The following is a 21,585-nucleotide window of genomic DNA, read 5'->3' on the forward strand; positions in this document are numbered from 1 at the left end:
GGGGGGGGCGGAGGGGGGTGGTCAAGAATTTGCATTTGTTAACAAGTTCCCAGACGCTGCTCACGCTGCTTGTCTTGCCCCTTTGAGAACCACTATTCTAGATTAACTCCATTTAAAAACAGAGACAGGGCTTCCCTGGTGGCGCAGTGGTTAAGAATCCGTCTGCCAATGCAGGGGACACAGGTTCAAGCCCTGGTCCGGGAAGATCCCACATGCCGCGGAGCAACTAAGTCCGTGTGCCACAACGACTGAAGCCCGTGAACCACAACTACTGAAGCCCGCGTGCCTAGAGCCCGTGCTCTGCAACAAGAGAAGCCACTGCAGTGAGGAGGCCGCGCACCGCAATGAAGAGTAGCCCCCGCTCGCCGAAACTAGAGAAAGCCCGCGCACAGCAACGAAGATCCAACGCAGCCAAACATAAATTTAAAAAAATAAAAAAAAACTGAGATAATTAAGATGCTGATGCTGCTTGTCTCGCCCCTTTGAGAACCACCATTCTAGATTAACTCCATGTAAAAACTGAGATAATTAAAATATCATAAAATTCACCCCTTTTAAAGTGTACGATTAGGTGGGTTTTGGTATATTAGAAAACTGTGTAACCATCACTACATAATTCCAGATGATTTTCAGGACCCTGAAAAGAAACCCCCCTCCCTTTTAGCAGTACTCCCCATTCCCCCTCCCCTCACGCTCTGCCAATCACTGTAGTTTGCCTATTCGGGACATTCTATATACGTGGAATCAACACGCGGCCTTTTGTGGCTGGCTTCTTTCCCTTAGCATAATGTTTTCAAAGTTCATTAATGATGTAGCATGAAGGAGTATCTCATTCCCTTTTATGGCCAAATAATATTCCATTATACGAATAGACTGTATTTTGTTTAATCTGTTCGTCACTTGGATATTTGGATTATTTCTATTTTTTAGCCACTATGAATAACGCTGCTATGAACATGCGTGGACAAGTTTTTGTGTGGACATATGTTTTCATTTCTCTTGAGTATCTCACCAGGAGTAGAATTGATGCACCATATAGTAACTCTATGTTTAACTCTCTGAGGACCTGCTAGCCTGGTTTCCAAGAGGCTTTACCATTTTACATTCCCACCAGCAGTATACGAGGCTTCCAATATATCCACATCTTTGCCAACCCTTTAGGGATGTCTTTTACTATAGCCATTCTAGTGAGTGGTTAGTGGCATCTCACTGTGGTTTTGATTTGCATTCCCCTGATGACTGATAGTAATGTTGAGCATCCTTCATGGACTTACTGGCTGCTTGTAAACCTTCTTTGGCGAATTGTTGACTCAGACGCCTTGCCCATTTATATTGCTGAGTTCTAAGAGTTCTGTATATATTCTAGATACTAGATCTTTATCAGAAATATAATTTATAAATGTCTCCTCCCATTCCAGGAGTTGTTTTTTCACTTTCTTCATAGTGTCCTAGAAGTCACAGAAGTTTTTAATTTTGATGAAGTGTTTTTTTTTAATTTTATTTTTTGGCTACTTATGCTTTCGATATATTTAAGAAAGCATGGTCTAATCCAAGGTCACAAATACGTACCTATGTTTTCTTCTAAGAGTTTCATATATTGAGCTACTACATTTAAGTCTGTTTCATGTTAACTTTTGTATATGGTGTGAATTAGGGATCCAACTTCTTTTTTAAAATGTGGCTATCTAATTTTCCTAGCGCCATTTTTTTTTTTTTTTTTTTTTTGCGGTACGCGGGCCTCTCACTGCTGTGGCCCCTCCCATTGCGGAGCACAGGCTCCGGACGTGCAGGCTCAGCGGCCATGGCTCACGAGCCCAGCCGCTCCGCGGCATGTGGGATCTTCCCGGACCGGGGCACGAACCCGTGTCCCCTGCATCGGCAGGCGGACTCTCAACCACTGCGCCACCAGGGAAGCCCACCATTTGTTGAAAAGACTGTTTTTCCCCCACTGACTTGTCTTGGCACCCTTATGCAGAATTACTGACCTTAAACGTATGGGTGTATTTCTGGACTCTCAATTCTAGTCCATTGATATATATTTCTATCTCATGCCAGTACCAGGCAGTCTTGATTATTATATCTTCATAATAAGTTTTGAAATCAGGAAGTCCTTCAACTTTGTTCAAGATTGTTTTGGCTATTCTGGGTCCCCTGCATTTCCATATGAATTTTAGAATCAGCTTGTCAATTTCTGCAAAAAAAAGCTAGCTTGGATTTTGATAAAGATTGCATGGAATCTGTAGATGAACTTGAGGACTACTGGCATCTTAAAAATTTTAAGTCTTCCAACCCATGAACTCAGGATGCCTTTCCATTTATTTAATCTTCCTTAATTTCTTTCAATAATATTTTATAGTTTTCAGTGTACAAATCTTGTTCTACCTTTGTTAAATTTATCCCTAAGTATTTTGTTGTTTCTGATGGCATTGTAAATGAAATTTTAATTTCATCTTCAGATTGTTAATGTATAGAAATACAATTGGATTTTGTATACTGACCTTGTATTCTGCAAGTTTATTAACTCTTATAGGGTTGTGGGGGTTTTGGGGTGGATTTCTTAGGATTTTCTATATATAAGATCATGTCATCTGTGAGTACAGCTTTACTTCTTCCTTTCCAAATTGAATGCGTTTTATTTTTCCTTGCCTATTTACCCTGGACAGAACCTCTAGCGCAATGTTTAATAGAAGAGGAAAGAGTGACATCTTTGTCTTGTTCCTGATCTTAGGGGGAAAAGTCTTCAGTCTTTCACCATTAAGTATGACGTTAGCTTTGGGTTTTTTTGGAGATGCCCTTTAGCAGATTGAGGAAACCTGCTTCTATTCCTAGTTTGTTGAGTGTTTTTTTTTTTTTTTAAATCAAGAAAGGGTGTTGGATTTTGACAGATGCTTTTTTGTGTCTGTTGAGATGATCATGTGGTTTTCACCCTTTAGTCTAAAAATACAGTGTGTTACATTAATTGTTCTTCAAGTGTTGAATCAGCTTTGCATTCCTGAGATAAATCTCACTTGCTTAACTGTTTATAAAGAAGAAAACCAAGATGCATGAAGATTAATGAACTGCCCAAATCTCACAGAAAATTAGTGGCAGAGTCACAAATAGACCCTGCTTTCCCAGCCAATGGCCTCTAGTCTGGCCCTTGTGGGGAGGCAAGGGGATGCAGGTGAAGGTGGAGCGTTGTCAAGGCTGGATTAATGAACAGACCCCTCATCATTATTCAACATTTGTGCTGTGCCTCACACATCTCGGAGGTGGTTTTCACAAATACTCTATTTTCCATATCAACACTCTATTTTTCATATCTCCCCATTTCACAGGTAAGTAAGCTAAGGTTTGGTGAAATTCAGTGACGTAAACATCACAAAGTGAGAGGTAGTACCTGGACTTGAATGCAGGTCTTTAGAGTTTAATCCTGGGTCCTCTGTACTATACTGCTCGCCTGCCCTCTGAGTCCTGTGATTTCAAAGCCTGTGGAAGTCCTTCTACTACCCACTGGCTGACAGAGGTGTCGACTGTCAGCATAGAGCTTTATACTTTTAGCTCATGGCTGTGATCGAAACAGAAAAATCCTCTTAAGAAGGGGAATCATTAAAGTTTTCTTATTCCTTAGGGGTTAATGAACTTTAGGATCAATAATTTTTAGTTACTTTTAATAGACTTCTGTTTTATCCTTAAATTTAGACCTACCATTAAATTGATTGGTCTTTGAGGGGCACAGAAGCCCCAGGGTTAATGGTAGCTAGATTGCCAGCTTCAAATACCAGCTCTGGCATATTCTACCTGGGTGACCTTGGAAAAATATTTAGCCTCTGTGTATCTCAGTTTTCTAACCTGCAAAATGGGGATAACAACAGTTTCATTGTGCTCACTGTCTACCTCTCAGTGCTCTTGTGAGACTGAAGTGAGCCAACATGGGAGATACATTTAGCACAACGCCTGGTGCAGAGCAAGCACCAAAGTGTAGCTTTTGTTGATATTAATGGTTAATTAACTTCCAGTTACTGAGTATCTGCTACTCAAGCACTGGGTTGGGTGGTTTTATGAAGACTAAAACAGGTTCAGAGAAGTAAGCCATCTAGCCCAAGGTCACACAGCTAGGAAGTGGCAGACCCAGAAGTCCAAAACCAAAGCCTCCTAATTACACTGTCCTGAGTCCTGGAGGATGCCTTTTGACCCTGAAGGCATTAGAGGGGCAAGGAGGGGCCCCATGGGAAGCAGACAAGTCAGGGCTGTAACCAAACCGAGCTGCCAGGCTGAGGCTGGGGAGGAAGGAGAAGACTGAAAGGGAGCATGTGAGAGGAAACAGGCTTCAGCAAGGCAGGCCCCGCTGAGGGCTGACACGGAGATGTGGGCAGTCAGGGCTGAGTGCACAGGGACCAAAGGCCCAGTAATAGACGCCCTGGCAGCTCAGTGCAGGGACCTGGAGAGCTTGCGGGGGCTGAGAGAGCCCTTCCCCAGGGACGCGCCCTTGGCCCAGTCTCCCCCTCACACCGCACACTCGGATAACACGGTTCAGCCTCCGGAACCCTGTTCGTGCTTCCCCAAGAAGCATCCTCCCACACAGGAGAGGGGGACAGGTCAGACAAACAGACCAGGACCTCCCAGTCAACAGAGAAGCCGGGCCCAGAGTTCCCTCGGTTGGTGCAGCTCCCAGGGACCCTTACCCCAGCTCCGCATACGTGTCCACAGCCCCTATCATGTCCAGCTCTGGGACTGGATGTAAGTGCGTCCCAGAGCTGGGGTCGGTTCGTCGACTCCCTGATTCTAACGATGATCCCAAGCTATGGCCAGCTTTGCACTCCACCTCAGGAATCCCAAGGCTTGGGGCCAAAGAGAGCTGTTTCATCCTCTGTCACTCGCAACTGTGTGGCAGCAGGTGGACCCTCACCCTCTCTGAGCCTCCTTTTGTCCTCGTCTGTGAGGTGGTAACTGCCCCGCCTCACCCACTCCAAGGATCTGTGGGGAGACTAAAAAAAGGCAAAAAGCACAGAGCTCATTGTCCCGCCTCTGAAGGCCGCACCTTGAATCTGGAGGCCCCGGGGAGGGTGAAACAGAGGCCGCTGGTCCCACGAACACCAACGAAGTGAAGAACGCTTGCTGGTCCTCGCGCTGGCAGGCACGCTCGCTTTAAACATCCAGCAAACATTCAGGGCCGGGCTGTGGGCTCCCGGTGCTTACAAACCACGCAGACCCAACAGCTGGCTGCCCCCTGCACTCCAGCGCAGGTGCTCCAGCTTGCGGGCCCTCTTGGCCAAAGGCGACACTGGGACCAGGCCGAGGACGGCACTTCGGGGGTCAGGCAGGCCTGCGGTACCAGCCCTGCCCGTGGCCCCTACTCACCTGTGTGCAGCTTCCTGAGCCCCCATTTCCTCCCCCGGGAAACGGGAACCACACGAGCCACCCAGCAGGGCTGTGTGCAGAAGCTAAGCACCAAATATAAGGTGTGAAGCACAGTGCGGGGCTGGGGCTCCATGAAGCTACAGGTCGGGGCCCTGTCCCCTCCTCTGTTTCACTAGGAGGTTGGAAGCCACACGAGTCCCTCGCTAGAGCTGCTCTGGCGTAAGTCATCAGCTAAGATTGGCTGTACTGCTTCTCTCCACGCTTCGCTGCAGCTCCCACGGGGGTGGACACGCTGAGTGGGTCCTCAGCATTCCCCAGGCCAACTTCCTCCTACTGCGTCTGCAGAGGCGTTTCCCAGACTCCCTTGCAGCTGAAGTTCTGGACTCAGATTGGGTCCCTTTGAAAAGCAGAGTTGAGGTGGGGCCGGGCTGCCTTTCTGCCGCTTTAGATGCACCACTGTTAAGCAGGGCTCTGGGGATGTTAGTCCTGCTGCAGTAGCATGTCCGTGCCCAGGTGCTAGCTGAGTGGGAATCAGAGATGGTCCCTCAGGCTGTACCGGCAGCCCCGTGTCCACTGCGTGGTGCTGGGGCGCTAGAGATCAGCTGCGGCAGCGGCCTCATGGTCCCCGGGTCACAGTTCTGACGGTGAGTTCTTGAACATTTGGGTGCATCCCAGCTCCCCACCTCCCCAATCCTGGCGTGGTGGCAGCGGTTCAGTGGGAGTCACCGCTGGTGCCCAGCCAGAAGCGTCCTTCCCACCACTGCATAAGGGACCTACGTCTATCAATTTCTCCTGCATCTGAGATGAGTTCCATTCATCATGTCCTGATGAAGCTGGAGTTACTTGTCATAGACACCTACAAGGGGTGCAGGCACGTGGGCTCAGCCCTCCTTCCCTCTAGCCCACCCTCCCGGGGGCCACCAAAGCCGTGTTGGCGAGCACGGCTTCTGACCAGGGGTGAACCCCTGACCTCTGGGACTGTAGCATTTTCTCTCCCTCTCGGGACTCTGGAATTCAGATGCAACACCAGTGAACCAAGTTAGGGAAGAAGGACCTGTCAGGAGTCAGTCTGGGGCCAGTGGGAGGCCACGATCTGCCGTGTGCACTGACAGTGAATTTGAGAAAAGCCGGTCTGCAGCCAAAGAGCAGAACGAGACAGGCAGGTGTGGAGAAATGAAGACAAGAGCCGCAACACTCACGGAGGTCCCGAGTCCGGCCCCTGGGGGAGTCCAGCTGTTTCCCTGCTCGTGGGATCCATAACACACCCCTATATCCTTATGGGGGGGGGGAAGGTCTCCTTCTATCTCAAAGGGAGCTTGTGTGACCTCAGGACCCCAGCACATACCTGGTGCATGGTGGGTCCTGGGCCCCTTCACTTCCCAGCTTGCACTGCACGGGCCTGGCTGCAGGGTCATCACAGAGCAGATTCTAGGGCAGGTGGTCCAGATGCCCAGCTCTGTCTGGTCAAGACCGCCCCTTGGGCAAGCCCCTTCCCCTCAGTTTCCTGCTTTGGAATATAAGAAGGTCTAAAATTCCCAAAATCCCTTTTAACTCTAGTATTCAGAGACCATTTGTTGTTAACCACAGAGAATTCAGAGGAAAACCGCTTTCATTTAGATTAAAAGATAGAAACAGACCCCCCCTTTCCCTATTATGCTTTAGTAGCTATTTGTATAAACCACTCATCACCAGAAAGGGAAAATAATACAAATGTCCATCCACTGATGAATGGAGAAATGTGGTACATCCATACAATGGAATATTACTCAGCCATAAAAAGGAATGAAGGACTGACACATGCCACAACGTGGATGAACCTTGAAAACATCACGCTAAGAAGGCAGACACAAAAGGCCACTTATTGGATGATTCCATTTATATAAAATGTCCAGAATAGATAAATACAGAGAGACAAAGTAGAGTAGTAGCATTTGCCAGGAGATGGGGGAAGGATGGAGAATAACTGCTAATAGGTAGGGGGCTCCTTTTGGGTGCTAAAGAAAACCGACGGGGGTGATGATGGGTACACAACTTTGTGAGTAGACTAAAAACCACTCAACTCTATACTTCAAAGGTATGAACATTAGGGTAAGTAAATTACACTCCAATAAAGCTGTTATATTAAAAAATAACAGTGCTCAGCCAGTGTCTGTTCTAACTAGGTGTGAACTGACACCTCAGCGCTCCACAGTGGCTGACAAGGGCACTTCTCTGAAATCCTGACCTTGACTTACGGGACAATCTACCGAACGTGTGGTAGATTGTCTCTCTGGTGGCCCCCGCGGCCAAGGCAAAAACAAGATCATTTCCACCATAAAGTGCCGTGTGTCTCTGGCGGCCTGGAGCAGACGGGAACCGCGTGCGGAATTTCACATGTACATGAGCCCACGGCACCAGCAGCTTCTCCACTGTGTTCCCAGATGTGCCGAGCAGCTAAGAGGAAAGGATAGGGCCCAGAGTTTTCTAGAGCTCCATTTCTGCAGTATCCCTTACTGGGTTCAGAGAGACTAAGCAGACCTCTCTCTTCCCCGTCAGCACGGCTCTGTCAGTGCTATGTAGAAGATGGGGCTGGGGTGGGGAGAAGAAGCCCTGGAAGCTTCCCGAAACCTTCAGATGGCTTGCACCGAGTTTTATGCTGCTAAAGGAAGAAAAGGTTTAGCTGTGCCATCCGAGGCCTGAAGAACGCATGCCAGGTCCCAAAGGCCCATAATTCAACTCAGTTCAACATGGTTTGCTCAACACAGACTCAAGTTCTTTGGCACCTGTGCAGAAGCTAGAAGACACCCCAGGTGGAGGCAAGCATTTTCTCACGGGCTCCAAAGGAAGGAGTTGGAAGAATCCCCTGGTTGGGCTACAGTGCTGTCCCTTCAGCACATCTGGGGTCAGAATGTCAGTGTGCAAATCCTGGCTCTGCCCCTTCCTCCTGTGTGATCTTGGGCAACTAAACCTCTCTGAGCCTCAGTTTCTTCACTTGGGAAATGGGGATAATAACAGTACCCACCTTCCAGGGTTGTCCTGAGGACTCAGTGAGTTCATCTGCGTGAAGCACCCTGCCTGGCTCACTGCAAGTGCTCAATAATAAGCTTTACTGCCTGTTACCGTTCAAGAACCTCCCAGGGCCTGGGCTTCCGCTCCCAAGTAGACTGGCTCGGGATGGCGTTCCTAGCTCAAGGGGCACAGGGTGGAAGGGTGGTTCCCCACATGATGGTTGTGTGACTTGGGAAGTCCCACAGCCTCTCCGAGCCTCAGTTTTCCTCTCTGTAAAATGGGGATAATGATAATGCCTCCCTCACAAGGCAGCTGCGAGGACTGAATGTAAGTACACAGTACAAAGAGGCAGTAGTTAGTCAGGGCTGCCCAGTTCGGAAACCTGCTCTCCACTTGGTAGCTGGGTGACTGTGGGAAAGTCACTTAACCTCTCTGTGCTTCCCTTTCCTTCTCCATAAGATGGAGATGCCCATCGTCCCCACCTCACGTGTTGTCGTGAGGATTAAATGAGGAATACATGTAAAGCTCTTAGAGCAGGGCATGGCACACAGAAGCCCCGTAAGAGCCCTGTAAGAATTACCTATTTTTCACTCAACGCCGGACATACAGCAAGTCCCCAATTAGATGTGGTCACTATAATAATGGACGCAGGCGCCAGCATCCCAGAACACAAGATGTGATTTCTTTACCCTTATGGGGGCAGGAGGAGTCCAGTTGGAGGGCAAGGGTGTGGCCCACAGGGCAGGAGGACGTCTCAGACTGTACGTCAGCCACAAACAGCCTGTACTAAGGGCTTTCCCCAGCCGGGCTGGGGCTCAGGGTCACCGGCCGGCCACTGCAGGGTAGTGCCTGGGCCGCAGCCCACAGTTTCCACGGGAGGAAGAGCTCCTTCTCCTTTTCCTCTCCCATAACAAACAGCTGGCCCAGGAGGCCCGATTACCAGCCTCTGTGGCTCAGAGTGGGAACAGCATGGCTGCGCCCGGTGTCGATATAAATCCAGCATCAGACCTGGTGGGCACCAGATGCAGGCTGGGGCTGGGTGCCCCTGGCTCTGGTTCACAAGCCCAGTGACGCCTCATGTGGGTGGGCAGAGCCCGGGGGGCCGCGGCTGGCGTTTCCACCTCACCTACCCTTCAGCTGTGTGGTAAGGGCAGGAGATGCTACATAAAGTGGACCACGAAATTATCTGCTCAGATTTACCCAGCAAGGTCCCAGAGGGCAGGCTCCATGGCTGTCCTGTTCCCACCTGGACCCCAAGGCCCACAACAGTCTGGTACCCAAATATTTACCGACTAAAACAATCCCCTTGGGGCTTCCCTGGTGGCACAGTGGTTAAGAATCCACCTGCCAGTACAGGGGACACGGGTTTGAGCCCTGGTCCGGGAAGATCCCACGTGACGTGGAGCAACTAAGTCCGTGCGCCACAACTACTGAGCCTGCGCTCTAGAGCCCGCGAGCCACAACTACGGAGCCCACATGCCACAACTACTGAAGCCCACGCGCCTAGAGCCCGTGCTCCGCAACAAGAGAAGCCACTGCAATGAGAAGCCTGCGCACCGCAATGAAGAGTAGCTCCTGCTCTCAGCAACTAGAGAAAACCCGCGTGCAGCAGCTAAGACCTAATGCAGCCAAAAATTAAATAAATGAATAAATAAATAAATAATTTTTAAAAAATCCTCTTGTCTGCAAAGTGCCTGAAACCCAGGGCCCAGCACATAGGAGGCACCTAGCAGAGACTAATTCCCTCTCCCTGACCCTGGGGATGAGCACAGCACCAGGCCTCCAGGGATTCTGGCACCTGTGACCTTTCTAGAACATCGCTTATGGTCCAAGCAGGGGAGGGCATGCGAAGCTGGGTATAAGAGAAACCATGAGACTAAAGCACTGTGACCCAGATGAACATTTACTGAGCACCCATGTGTCACACAGTGCACAGAGGCAGTGTCTAAAGCTCTATCTTACTTACTTATTTTATTTACAGAGACCATCGGCCCATTTTGTGGATGAGGAACTGAGGTTTAGGAGATGAAGCAGCTTGCCCGGGGCCAGGGCGCTGGTGAGTGGTAGAACCGGAATTCGAACCCGGGACTTCTGGACTCCAGAGCCTGCCTCCCAGCCTGTCCCCGACCATGCAGAAGAGCTGCACACCAGACGGCCTGGCGTCACTCCTTGACACCTGCAGCCACGCTGGTTCCAAGCTGACCAGAGGGACGGATTCTGCCCTCTTCCCAGTGCCCCACCCCCTTACCCCTTCCCTGGCCCCATGCTTCCTTCCTGGGGTCCAGTTTAGGAGAACATGAGCTCCATCCACCCCGAAAGCCCCTCAGGGCCTCCCTACAGCCCCAGATGATTGTGATGCCACAACCGGAGATGAGCTGAAAAGATGAGGAGGGCGAGCGGGTGGACGGAGGGCTGGATACTCGGAATTTCTCACAGGGCTGTGTCCCATCCACGGGCTCTAAATTCCTGTAAGCCTCTGTCCACACCAGCCTCGATTTCCCTCGGCTGCCGTACACACCTAAACGGGCGGCAGCCACACGACTCTGTTCCCACCCCTGCTCCTCACGCTGAGGGGGGAGGAGGAGGTGGAGAGGAAGTCACTTGTGGTTTCCCAGGGCAACACCTGGAAACACTTCCGCAGGGACACAAAGGGAGCTTTCCGCAGGGACACAGGAAGCCCCGGCCCGTTCCTGAGGGCGAGGAGAGGCAAGCGCTGGGCGGAAGCTCACAGCACTTGGTTCTGCTGCGGGCCGGCCCAGGGGAACATCCTGGAGCCCTTGGCTTGAAGAGGAATGTGGAACCAACTTCAACAGGAAGCCCCTGCCCACCAGGAAGGGCAGAGCTCCCTGGGGAAGGGCTCATGGGGGCAGGGACCTGGTCCTGGCCTTTGCAAGAGAGCAGCACTATAAGCACCGCCGCCCGCCCCGGGAGGTGACCTGCCCAGAGTCCCTGCAGGGAGCTAGACCCGATTTCCCATAAGCCACTTCTCTAAGGAGCATCAGATCCTGGCAGCAGGACAAGGGGAGGAGGTAGTTGGCTCTGGGGCCACCCCACAAAGTCCTGCCAAACTCAAGCTTTCAAGGAAATGGAAAGATGAGTTGCCCTGACATGGGGCTGCCTCACTTTATAGAATAGCAGCTACCAAAAAGGGCGTGTCCCTTCCCTGCTTTCCTGCAGAGCCCTGGTCTATGAGCAGCATCAGGACCAGGATCCAGACGAACCGGCAGTACAGGGTGGTGGGGACGGTGACCCCGTCGGGCCGCATGTCTGTAAAATGGGGATTGCATCCGCCTCCTGGGGCTGGAGAACAGAACACCCCGAATAGTAGCCCCTTCTCAGTCCGACTCCCCAGCAAGGTAGGCTGTTTCCTGGACAATGGATGCATCTCCCTCTCTGTGGCCATACTCCAGGCCTCCCTGGCATCTGGCGTCCAGGTCCTGAGGAACTGAAACCCCACTGGTGATTACAGCCCCTGTTCTCAGCCCCACGTGGACTTGGCTGGTGATGTGACGGCTCGAGGCTACGTGCAGTACCCAGGGGACTGTGTCCGGACCTCTCAGGACCACAGAAGTAAGAAATGCTAGGTGGGGCAGGCCCGTCCTGGTCCATCAGCCCTGGAGCAGGCTCTCCTCTGGGTGGACACACCTCCCTCCCAGGATTCCGCCCCACAGAAAGCTTCTTTTTCCTGCATATCTAAACGGATGATCTGATACAGGTTTCCAGGACCTGGAGAAGACCACCCCTCCCTCCCTCAGTGTCCCAGCCCCAGTCCCAGGGGCCAAGCTCCCACCCAAAGACAGTTCGACCTTTAGCCCACCAGACTAGCTGGCTGAGCATGACCTTTGCTCCCACAGAGTGTTCCGGAAGGTGGGCCGACGTGGGCCGACGTGCCAGGGATGTCTTAGAGGCAGGCCGAGATACAGATCCCTCAGCCCTCTGGTCAGCAGAGGGAGCCCTGGGGAGGACCCAACCCCTGGGCTGGGCCCCTCTGTGACCTCAGTGGGGGAAATACATTCCACTTTCTGGGTCTTCCCTTAATGTGAAAGAAGGCTGGGAGGTGCTGACCAGGAGCAGCAATTCCTAACCTGGCCTAGGCCCCAGGAATCCCCGTGAGAAGGTTTGAAAATGCAGATTCCCAGGCCACGTTCCAGTCCTTGGACTATCTGGGTTTGGGAACCAGGCCCTGAATTTGGAGAAGAGCCCCCGGGGAGCTGTGCTCAGCACGCTCTGGAGACTCTAATCCAGAAACTCCGAGGAAGCCCTGTGACTGCAAATAGAACCTATATTTTCCAGATGAAGCATGGGGCAGAGTAGCCCAGTCCAGGAGGGCCCACACCATCTATTGGGGAAGCAGGAGTGTCCCCACAAAGATGGGGACGAGGGGCTGGGGCAGCCTCTCCCCTCTACCCCCCCAAGCCATGTCCCAAATCAGGTGCGGTCTGTAAGCCTGATGTTAAAAACAGAATTCTTTTCAGAAAAATATCAAGTTCTGGACTTGAAAATTTGGAATTCTGCTGCCTCTCAGGATGGCAGGACACCAAGAAAAAACCTCTGAGATGAGGCCAAAGAGTTCAGGCCTTCATTTCCCATCGTGGACTGCAGAGGAGTTTGGTTAAAGATGAAGACAGACTGGGTGTGTCTGGGGATCCTCTCGCGCACGAACTCCTGAATTCATTCATTTGATGAATATCTACTAAGCACCTACTACGTGTCGGGCTTGGGCACTGGGGATACAGTGAATGAAACAGACAAAGATCTCGGCCAGCACGGAGCTGATATCTTAGCCGGGGAGACACAAGATAACCAAATAGATAAAATACTTAAATTAGGGTGGTCAGGGAAGGCCACACTGAGAAGGTGACGTTTCTGCAGAGACCCGAAGAAGGTGAGGAAAGGTGCCATATAGATAACTGGGGAAAGCGCATTCCAGCAAAGGCAAGTGCAAAGGTCCTGGGGCAGGAGCACACCTGCTACTGTTCTGGGAAGGACAGTGAGGAGGCCAGTGTGGATGCAGCAGAGGTGAGGTCAGCACGGAGCTGGCAGTCAGATGACACTGGGCCCGTCCAATGAGATGGGAGGATGCTCAGGGCTGGGGGCAGAGTCACGCCTGTTCTGACTTACTTATAGGTAGGAGATGTCATCAAATAGATAAGGTGTAACTGTCTAAAGGTCATTTATGGCCTCAGAATATCCTGTCCCAGCAAATATACAACGCATGGGCAAAACAGCCTGCCCGTGCTGGAGGGGCTGGAGAGTCTGAGCATGCCCATAAAAGTAACACACATGGCTGTTTCTCTTACTGCATGGGAAAGCCTCGATGCCCTGGGCATTTGAGTGCAGTCACTAGGGGCTACTGGCACTTCCCAGGTCTCCATCTGGCCGGCCGTCTGGCACACAGGCTCCCCAGCCCTGGGCTGTGCCTGCATCCCAGTGCAGCTCTAACCCACAGTTCAGCACTTAGGAGGTGTTCGCCGAGTGACTTAATGCCCACCCTTCCCACCAGCCTCCCCCGCCCTCATGGGTCCAACTCTCCATCCTGAAGACCCGGGGTTGGACCCTTGGAGCCCCCAGCAGTGTAGCCCGGGAGCCCCCCCCCGAACTCACCGGGCATGGAGAAGGGGGACAGGAAAGCAGCCTCGACCAGCTCTGGCTCTGGGGGTGGCGGCGGCTGCTCCCGCTCCTGTTGCAGCTCTGCAGGGTTTTCCACAGGAACGTTCCCGTTCTCGATGCTCTCGTGCCTCCCGTTCTGAAGTGGCTTGCTGCTCACACCGTTTGCCGAGCTGATCAGCCTCTGCCTCTGTGCGGAGAGGACGCAAGACAGACACCCAGGCGTGTGACAAAGTGTCGCCCATGTGGCGGCCCTTAAGGGTTTCGAGAACGACGCCCCTGGAGATGGGTTTGCCTGAAAAATGGCCCAGGGACTTTGGAATCCAGCTAAGTCTGCTCATTTCCACTTGGACCAATACCAGCGAGGGTATCAGTCAGAGCCCTGGGCCTCCTCTTCTTAGCGCCAACCTGACAACCCATCCCATGTCACTGGATGACAGCGATCATTCTGCATCCGCCCAGTAGATGGTCATAAACCACCTGAAGACAGTCACACAGGAGAGACTTTGCATCGTTTAAAAAAATTTTTTTTCCACACAAAAAGTGCATTTATATTATGTGTCCAACAGCCCAATGATGGTTCACATCAAGATATAGAACATTTCCAGCCCCTCCAAAGACTCCTTTAGGGTCCCCTCTCTCCAGGGGTAACCAAGGTAACGTCATTCTGACTTTTATAAACGTCAATTAGTTCTTCCTGAACTTGAGCTTCCTACAAATGGATTCAAAGAGTACATATTATTTTATGTCTGGCTTCTCTCACTCAACTGAGTATCTGTGAGGTTCACCCATGTTGCTGCACACAGCAGTCACCTGATACTTTTCAGGGCTGTATAGTAGTCCATCCTGTGAATAACACACAACATATCCTTTGCTTGTTGATGGGCATTTAGGTTATTTCTCCTTTTTGGTTATCATGAAGAATGCCATGAACATTTGTGTACACATCTTTTTGTGGACATATGCGCTCATTTCTCCTGGGTATTTATCTAGGAGTGGGGTTGCTAGGTCATAAGGTAGGTGCAAGTTGAACCATTTTACACTCACACCAGCAACGGATTACAATTTCAGTTGCTTCCCATCCTGGTCAACGTTTGACACTGTCAATCCTTTTCATTTTAGCCATTCTGGTGGATGGGCGGTGGTATCTAATGGTGGTTTTAATCTGCATTTCCCTAACAACGAATGATGTTGAGCATCCTGATTGGGTTAGTGGCCATTCGGAAGGCCTCTGCTGTCTAAGTCTTTTGCCACGTGAAATGGGTGTGCTCTGAACCGAACTGTCCCCTTCCCTCCCCCATCTCCTTGCAGCTACTGACCAAGTCTGCCTCCTTTCTACCCAAGCAGAAGCTGACTTTGCTCGCCAAGTCTGTGGGTTTCTACGAAACCAGGGAAACGTAGAGGCCACATTTCAAGAAATCAACAGGTTTCCATGCTCCCAAGAATCTGTTTGCCTTTGCACAGCTCATCTTTGTCTGGCTCCCATTAAAAATATTTATGGGGCTTCCCTGGTGGCGCAGTGGTTGAGAGTCCGCCTGCCGATGCAGGGGACACGGGTTTGTGACCCGGTCCGGGAAGACCCCACATGCCGCGGAGCGGCTGGGCCCGTGAGCCATGGCCGCTGAGCCTGCGCGTCTGGAGCCTGTGCTCCGCAACGGGAGAGGCCACAACAGTGAGAGGCCCGCGAACCGCAAAAAAAAAAAAAAAAAAAGAGGCATAGGTTACAACACGAAGGAGGTGACGGATCCACATGCTGAGAGAGACAAACCAGAAGGTTTCTATAGGTTTCTCAGTTTCCTTCTAGAGTTGCTCTACTCATAGAGAACAGGTGTGTATTCATTCTTTTTTTGCCCTGAATGACAGTTAAAATAAACAATCCGTACTTCAGACTAGCCTTTCTCCAATTAGTTTTACTCTAGTACTTGACAAGATACTTAGCAGAACATGGCAGGCATGGTATTTGATTGCTACCTGCCTTAAAATCCTTCCCGATAAGACCATTTGCTGCCTGTGCGTGAGGTTTGGGCTTCCTTCCTTCAACAGGTGCGGTGATAAATGCCAGCCTGGCACAGGACACCCCAGGCCCAACACCAGAAAGTGTGCTGACAAGCCAGGGCCTCCTCATACTGCCAGAACCCATCCGAGGCCACTCGCTCTCACGGTCTCATGGTCCTTGAAGAAAACTCACCTCGTTAATTATGATCCTGCTGGCCATGCGCAGACGAGTCCTGGGCCCAAACTTATTGGTGATCATTACGCGTAAGCCTGCTTCTGGGAAGGTGAACTTGGGAGGGCTGGAGCTCATGACCTCATCCACCATCACCACTGGGTTTTTGCTGTACTGCGGCTCCTCCTTCACTATATTGAGCACAAAGCCATGATTAGCGCTGACAGCTCGTCCCCTTAGTCAAGTGGGCCACTGGGTCTGAACCGCCTGCAAGCACTGGACAGAGCCCCAAAGTCCCCCTGTTACAGGACCACTCCCCCATCTCCACCGCCAGCCCCTCCGCCAATCGATGCCCCTCTCTTCTGGGGCCCAGTCTTGGCGAATTGCAAGGGTCTTTCAGTTCCTCATCTAAGCCTCACAGGGCAGCCCGCCTACAAAGTGGACAGGATTCCTGCCACCTCTCACCCCTGACTCTGAGAGGATCTTTCTTTCCTGCTGTTTACAGAGGCTCAGACAAAACTTTACAAATTGACAAGGGCCCCCTGGGATGGAAAATGCTGGGAGGCACCAGACAGCACCGGCCTTAAACTTCCCATGAGGCCACCTGCTCTGTCTTAGAGGAACCATCTCCACCTGGCACAGAAGGATGCTTGCAAATTTGTTCTCCATGAGGTAGGCAGTGAGGTCAAAGACCTGGCTCACACGCCCTGGGCGAGGCAGCTGAGACCCAGGAGAAGCCTGCTTGCGGAGGGTGCACGGAGAGCTGCTGGCCGAGCCCAGTGTCTCCAGTAAAACCAGCACCCTCCAGCAGGGAGGCCACTCTCTCTGACCCTTTGCTTCCCCTCATGAGGCCGAAGAACAAATCTCCCCAGTGCCCAGACCTGCCCTGCCGCCTTCCCAAACATGCTCCAAGCTCGAGTCCTGGGGGGTCTGACATTTAATTCCAGAGCCCCAGAGGGTCCAGAAACAGAAGCACTCCGGAACACAGCACACAGAAGCAGGGGGCTTTCCCCTCCAAGGGGCTATCAAGGCGGATATGCCCATCCCTCTCCACTGGTCACCGGCTCCCGGTGAGTGTCCTTCCTGGATAACAGGGTAACCAGGAGTAGTCGAGAGCAAACCTAAGCAGGAGTTAATGGCACAAACACGAACAAATGCACACCAGCCACACACACCCTCACCAAAGAGGCAGCAAGGCTCAGCAGACAGGAGGCGTGTGGTTAGAACCAAAGCCAGGAGGACCATGCATTTTTTCGGAGACAGACACTAACCTCCAACAAGGCGTGCGCTGGACTCGGATTTTGTTTTGTAAATGCATGTGTTACGGCTTGGATGAAAGCAGATTACTTACAATTTAGAAGAGGAGAAGAGTTAAGGAGACAAAGGCCAACAGAGATTGCCAGAGGTGATTAGCGTGCGGTGGACACCGGGGAGTCTGGGACAGCATTCTCGATAGTGGCCCAGACGCCAGGGGGTTGGTTATGTGAAGGAGGGTGTTAGTAGAGGGGCTTCGATGCTCGGGGCCTCTGGCCTTCTGGAGGGCCCCCTCTCCTGGCTCGGTCCCACTTTGAGGATCGGGGAGCCCCCGTGCCTGCTGCCCCGCCCTGCTTCAGGAAAGCTGGACTCCTTCCCTCCTCTGCAGCCTGCACCTCAGAGGGAGGGGGGAACCAGCAGAACAGCCGCAGGCTCCGTGGGTAGAACCAGCCCTACCGTGGGCACCACCTGGGGGAACAGACGAGCTCAGGAGGAGGGAAGAGCCATGATACCTGACTCCTCAGGCACCTCGTCCTGGCACCGCCCACCAAGTGGCAGCACAGGGTGATATGTCCAAGCCAAGGGCGCCGGCCCAGCAGGGAACCCAACCAGGTACAGCATGTTTCTCCGGCAGTTCAGCCTAAGGCCAGGTATCCTTCCCTCTCTCCCTGCTCCAAGCCAAAGTTGTGTCTAGGGCCAGGGCAGCTTGGAAAGGACCCAGAGTGAGCCCAGCCAGTGATCAAGATGGCCTTGGTTGTCAGGTCGTGGTCAAGGCCACCTGACAGCCAACAAGGAGAGGCCAGACCCCCAGCCGTGACAGGACACGAAGGCGTGCCTTCCCGCCTTTGCGCTCGTCACCTTTTCTTGGTGTACCGTGTTCTGCTTTCTTGAGCTGAACTGAAGTGTGATGTAAAAAACGTGTAAAACTTGTAGGGAGAAAAAACCCCAAACAACTGTACGCAGAACAAAGTTGGAGGATGCTATTCCCCTCGAGAGAAAACTGGCTCCAGCTGACTTGGTGAGCTGAACTGTAGGACCTTTAAGAACATTTAAGTACATAAAGGTATTTAACAGAAGTGAGGGTAAAAAGGCAGTGTGTCCTCTCCTGTCAAGAGGCTGCGTTAAAAATGTTTGATTTTACATATATGGGGAAATACCAAAGCTGATACCAGCAAAGCCAGGGGTGTGCGTGTACGTGTCTTCCTGAAATAATTTAGTAGCCAGCAACCTTTGACAACCCTGGATGGGGTAGTTTACACGACCTGCCTGAAGGCTGAGGACCAGGGGAGAGAAGCTCCTAGTTGGAAACATTCTGTGGCAGCATCGTGAGAAAAGGCAAAGTCCCGAAGCCCCGGTCTCCTCAGGCCCCTCCCCATCCCCCGGGATGGTACAGGCGCTCCTTCTTCCTGCCCCTGTCAGTCTGTCTGCTTCTAGGGGACAGCGCCCTGCACACGGCCCTCTGGGAGGGAAGGGGCATCCACCAACTGGGGCTGTATCTCTGGGTTTCCCACCTCTCCAGTTCCAGGCCTGCATCCCCCAACCCCCCAAATCTTTTCCTCCTTGGCCTTTATCTAAGCGCATTCGCCCTGATAAGAGCTGGAGGGAGACCTATCTTCGCACCTTTCCCTGTGCCTGGGGGCAATCCTGTGGCTAATCTTCCAATTTTTTAGAAACTGCCCTGGGCTTCGAAATTTGGGGAAAAGCAATAAACTTGTGGGAAATCCTACTGTCGTGGGTACAAAAGTGAGGGAGACAGGCCACCAGGGAGCGCCTGGAAAGGCCCTGCACGGGCTGTGGCCTTGGGGCAGCTGGGATCAACGTGGAAGAGGAAGTGGCTCACGTCCCTGCCCCGTGGCACTGGGGACGGGCCTCTTCCGTCAGCCACAGGGGTGGCAGGTAGCTCCCGGGGCTGGCACCTGAGGGTGCGGCTACTTCCCACTGGCCTGAACGACTCCGCACGTGGAATCTCTCTTCTTGCCATGGAGGTCCAGAGGACCCCAGGAGCACTGATCTCCCTGGACGAGGGCGGCCAGGAGCAGCCTCTGTCTTAGGAAACTGTGGGTGGGGATGCGCCGCGGTGTCCGTGGAGCTAAAATCCAGACCAGCAGCCACGCTGTTCCCTCCCCTTCTGAGACCGGGGCCGCCCGCTCTGCTGGAGAAACAGGACACACGGCACAGCCCCGCCCTCTGCAGGCCTCCTTCCTCACCCCGCCCGCCTGTAGGCCTCGGCAGCCAGGCTGTAGCCTCGACCGCACTCACACCCTCTCCCCACCAGCCTCCCTCCTTCCACGTGGAGAAATCCACCCCTCACTCAGCACCCACGACAGGTGCCTCCCTACTGGGGGTTACCTGGGACGGGACAGGGCATGCTTGCCCAGAGCGCACATGGGGGGAGCTCCTACCCTGACCCACCCCAGGGTGGAGGCTGGGGAGAGGGCCTCGGAATATAGATTTCGGCCTCCACGTGTCCCAGACACTGGCCAACAGTCCGCTCTGAGACATCAGTGACACCACAAAGGAATTAAAGTTACCTGAAAGAGGGGGTGACTTGCCCAAGGCCATGAGGAACAAAGGAGAAATACTCCTCGGGTAGCTGGTCCAAGGGGCTCTCTCCTGGTTAAAGGAGCCTCTAGCAACACTGTGGGTGGAACTCAACAATGTCAGCTTAAGCTGTTTTTTTCCAGATCTTAACTCCAAGAATCTATTCAGGACTTAACACAGGTCTTGGATGGGAAAGAGTGTGAACTCTCTCGCCTTCCTGGCAGCTGTCCCCACAGATGGAGTCACCTGGTACCTGGCTGGATTAAGAGCTGAGGACAAGGTTTCCAAGTCAGGAGCTGGTCGGGCCCAGACATTTGGGGAACCTGACAGACACGGGCTGGCTCCGGAGGCCCAGAACCCCCGGACAAGGGGCCAAAGAGAAGCTGAGGAGACCAGACCACCGTCCCCAGGGGAAGAGGCTCCCACCAGGGCTCTCGGGGGTGGGTCTGGAAGTCCTCGAAGCTCCGCGGCACCCTTCCCAGCCTTGCTGTTCATCTCGGCAAGGAGCCAGTGGTCTCTCTAGAACAGAGCTCTCCAGAACTGGGCCTGGCATTTGAGAAACCACAGGGAGACGGAGCCTGCTCTGCCTTCCCAAGTCCTCAGCTTCCTGTCACTGGCCTTTGACATGGGTCAGAGATGTAATTCACTGCATTTCAGGAAAGCCAAGCAGGGCTTGAGACTGCCTCGGGAGGCTTGGGGCGATCCCCAAGGATGTGACTGCGGACCCTTGATTCATCCTTCTCCCAGCTAAGTAAACGCCCACCTGAGCCACACCTCCTAAATGACGCCCCCTCCTCATTCAGGGTCCCATGGCCACGGGGAAGAGGGACAATTCAGAGGGAGCGTGTGTGCACGGAAGAGAAGGGGAGAGTACTTTCAACGACATGGCTTGCCCGCTCCTGTCTGCTCAGCCTTACCTGGCCCCAGCAATGGCATGGAAGGGTCATCAGAGCTACTACCACAGTAATCATTACCATCCTCCAGCTCACTGCTGACCGTGTTGCCATTTGCAATGGTCTTTTGTTTGACTGTGAAAAAGGCCTGCATCTTCACATTGTACCTGCAAGTCAGTTAAGGCGGGAGGTCAGAGCTGCGGGATCGGCTGGGCAGGGCCCTCCCCCACCTCCTTCCCCTGTGCACCTGCAGTGAGCATGGCCCTGGGGGAGCTGGTGGGGGGCTGAGGCTTCTCAACCCAGCTGACAGAGGCTCCTGACCACAACCTTGGGATGATGTGCGCTCGCAGGGGGCCTGCTCCTCCCGAGTGGGCCTCCTGGGGCCATAGGAGACCTTCAGCCCGAGAAAATGACTGACGCCTACCTCTGCGCGCTATAAACCTGTCCTGACAAAAGAAGTTCAGCCCAGCCTCGGAACAGGCTCGAAGCAGGTGTTCCCAGGCCTGGCCTTGCTCCCGTGCGCTGCCTGGGGGCCTTTCCCTGTACCATCCCAGCCAGCACTGCTGCCCACACCGAGAACAGACTCCATCCCAGACCCCAGGCTGGTGGCCCCACTGCAAGGCACTCAGAGAGGAGATGGTTTAAGGACCATTCTCTTGCAGTTTGACAGCTTATCACCCATTTTTATAAAACATTATAAACGTTTTAGGTCAACGGGGGATTCAGAGCGTCGTAAACCTCAGTGGTGTTTTCCTTTTTAATTACCTGCGGAGGTGTGAGGAGAAACTTACGAAC

The 21,585-nt window shown here is 52.6% G+C and overlaps 1 protein-coding gene across 8 annotated transcripts in view; it reads right to left on the reverse strand.

Moving 5' to 3' along the window:
* Positions 1–21,585, reverse strand: part of SLC24A4 (solute carrier family 24 member 4) — a 181,445-nt gene that overhangs the window by 25,965 nt on the left and 133,895 nt on the right. For 6 of the 8 annotated variants that reach the window (XM_079912851.1, XM_079912850.1, XM_079912848.1 and 3 more), the window contains 3 exons: positions 20,815–20,957; positions 16,124–16,293; positions 13,933–14,125 (listed from right to left, as the gene is read on the reverse strand). In XM_079912851.1, coding sequence (XP_079768977.1) covers positions 13,933–14,125; positions 16,124–16,293; positions 20,815–20,957 — 506 coding nt within the window. The remainder of the gene's footprint in view (positions 1–13,932; positions 14,126–16,123; positions 16,294–20,814; positions 20,958–21,585) is intronic. The other 2 variants (XM_079912852.1, XM_079912849.1) reach the window with 1 other exon arrangement.

Source organism: Stenella coeruleoalba (genome assembly GCF_951394435.1).
Source record: "Stenella coeruleoalba genome assembly, chromosome: 2".
Lineage (NCBI taxonomy): Eukaryota > Metazoa > Chordata > Mammalia > Artiodactyla > Delphinidae > Stenella > Stenella coeruleoalba.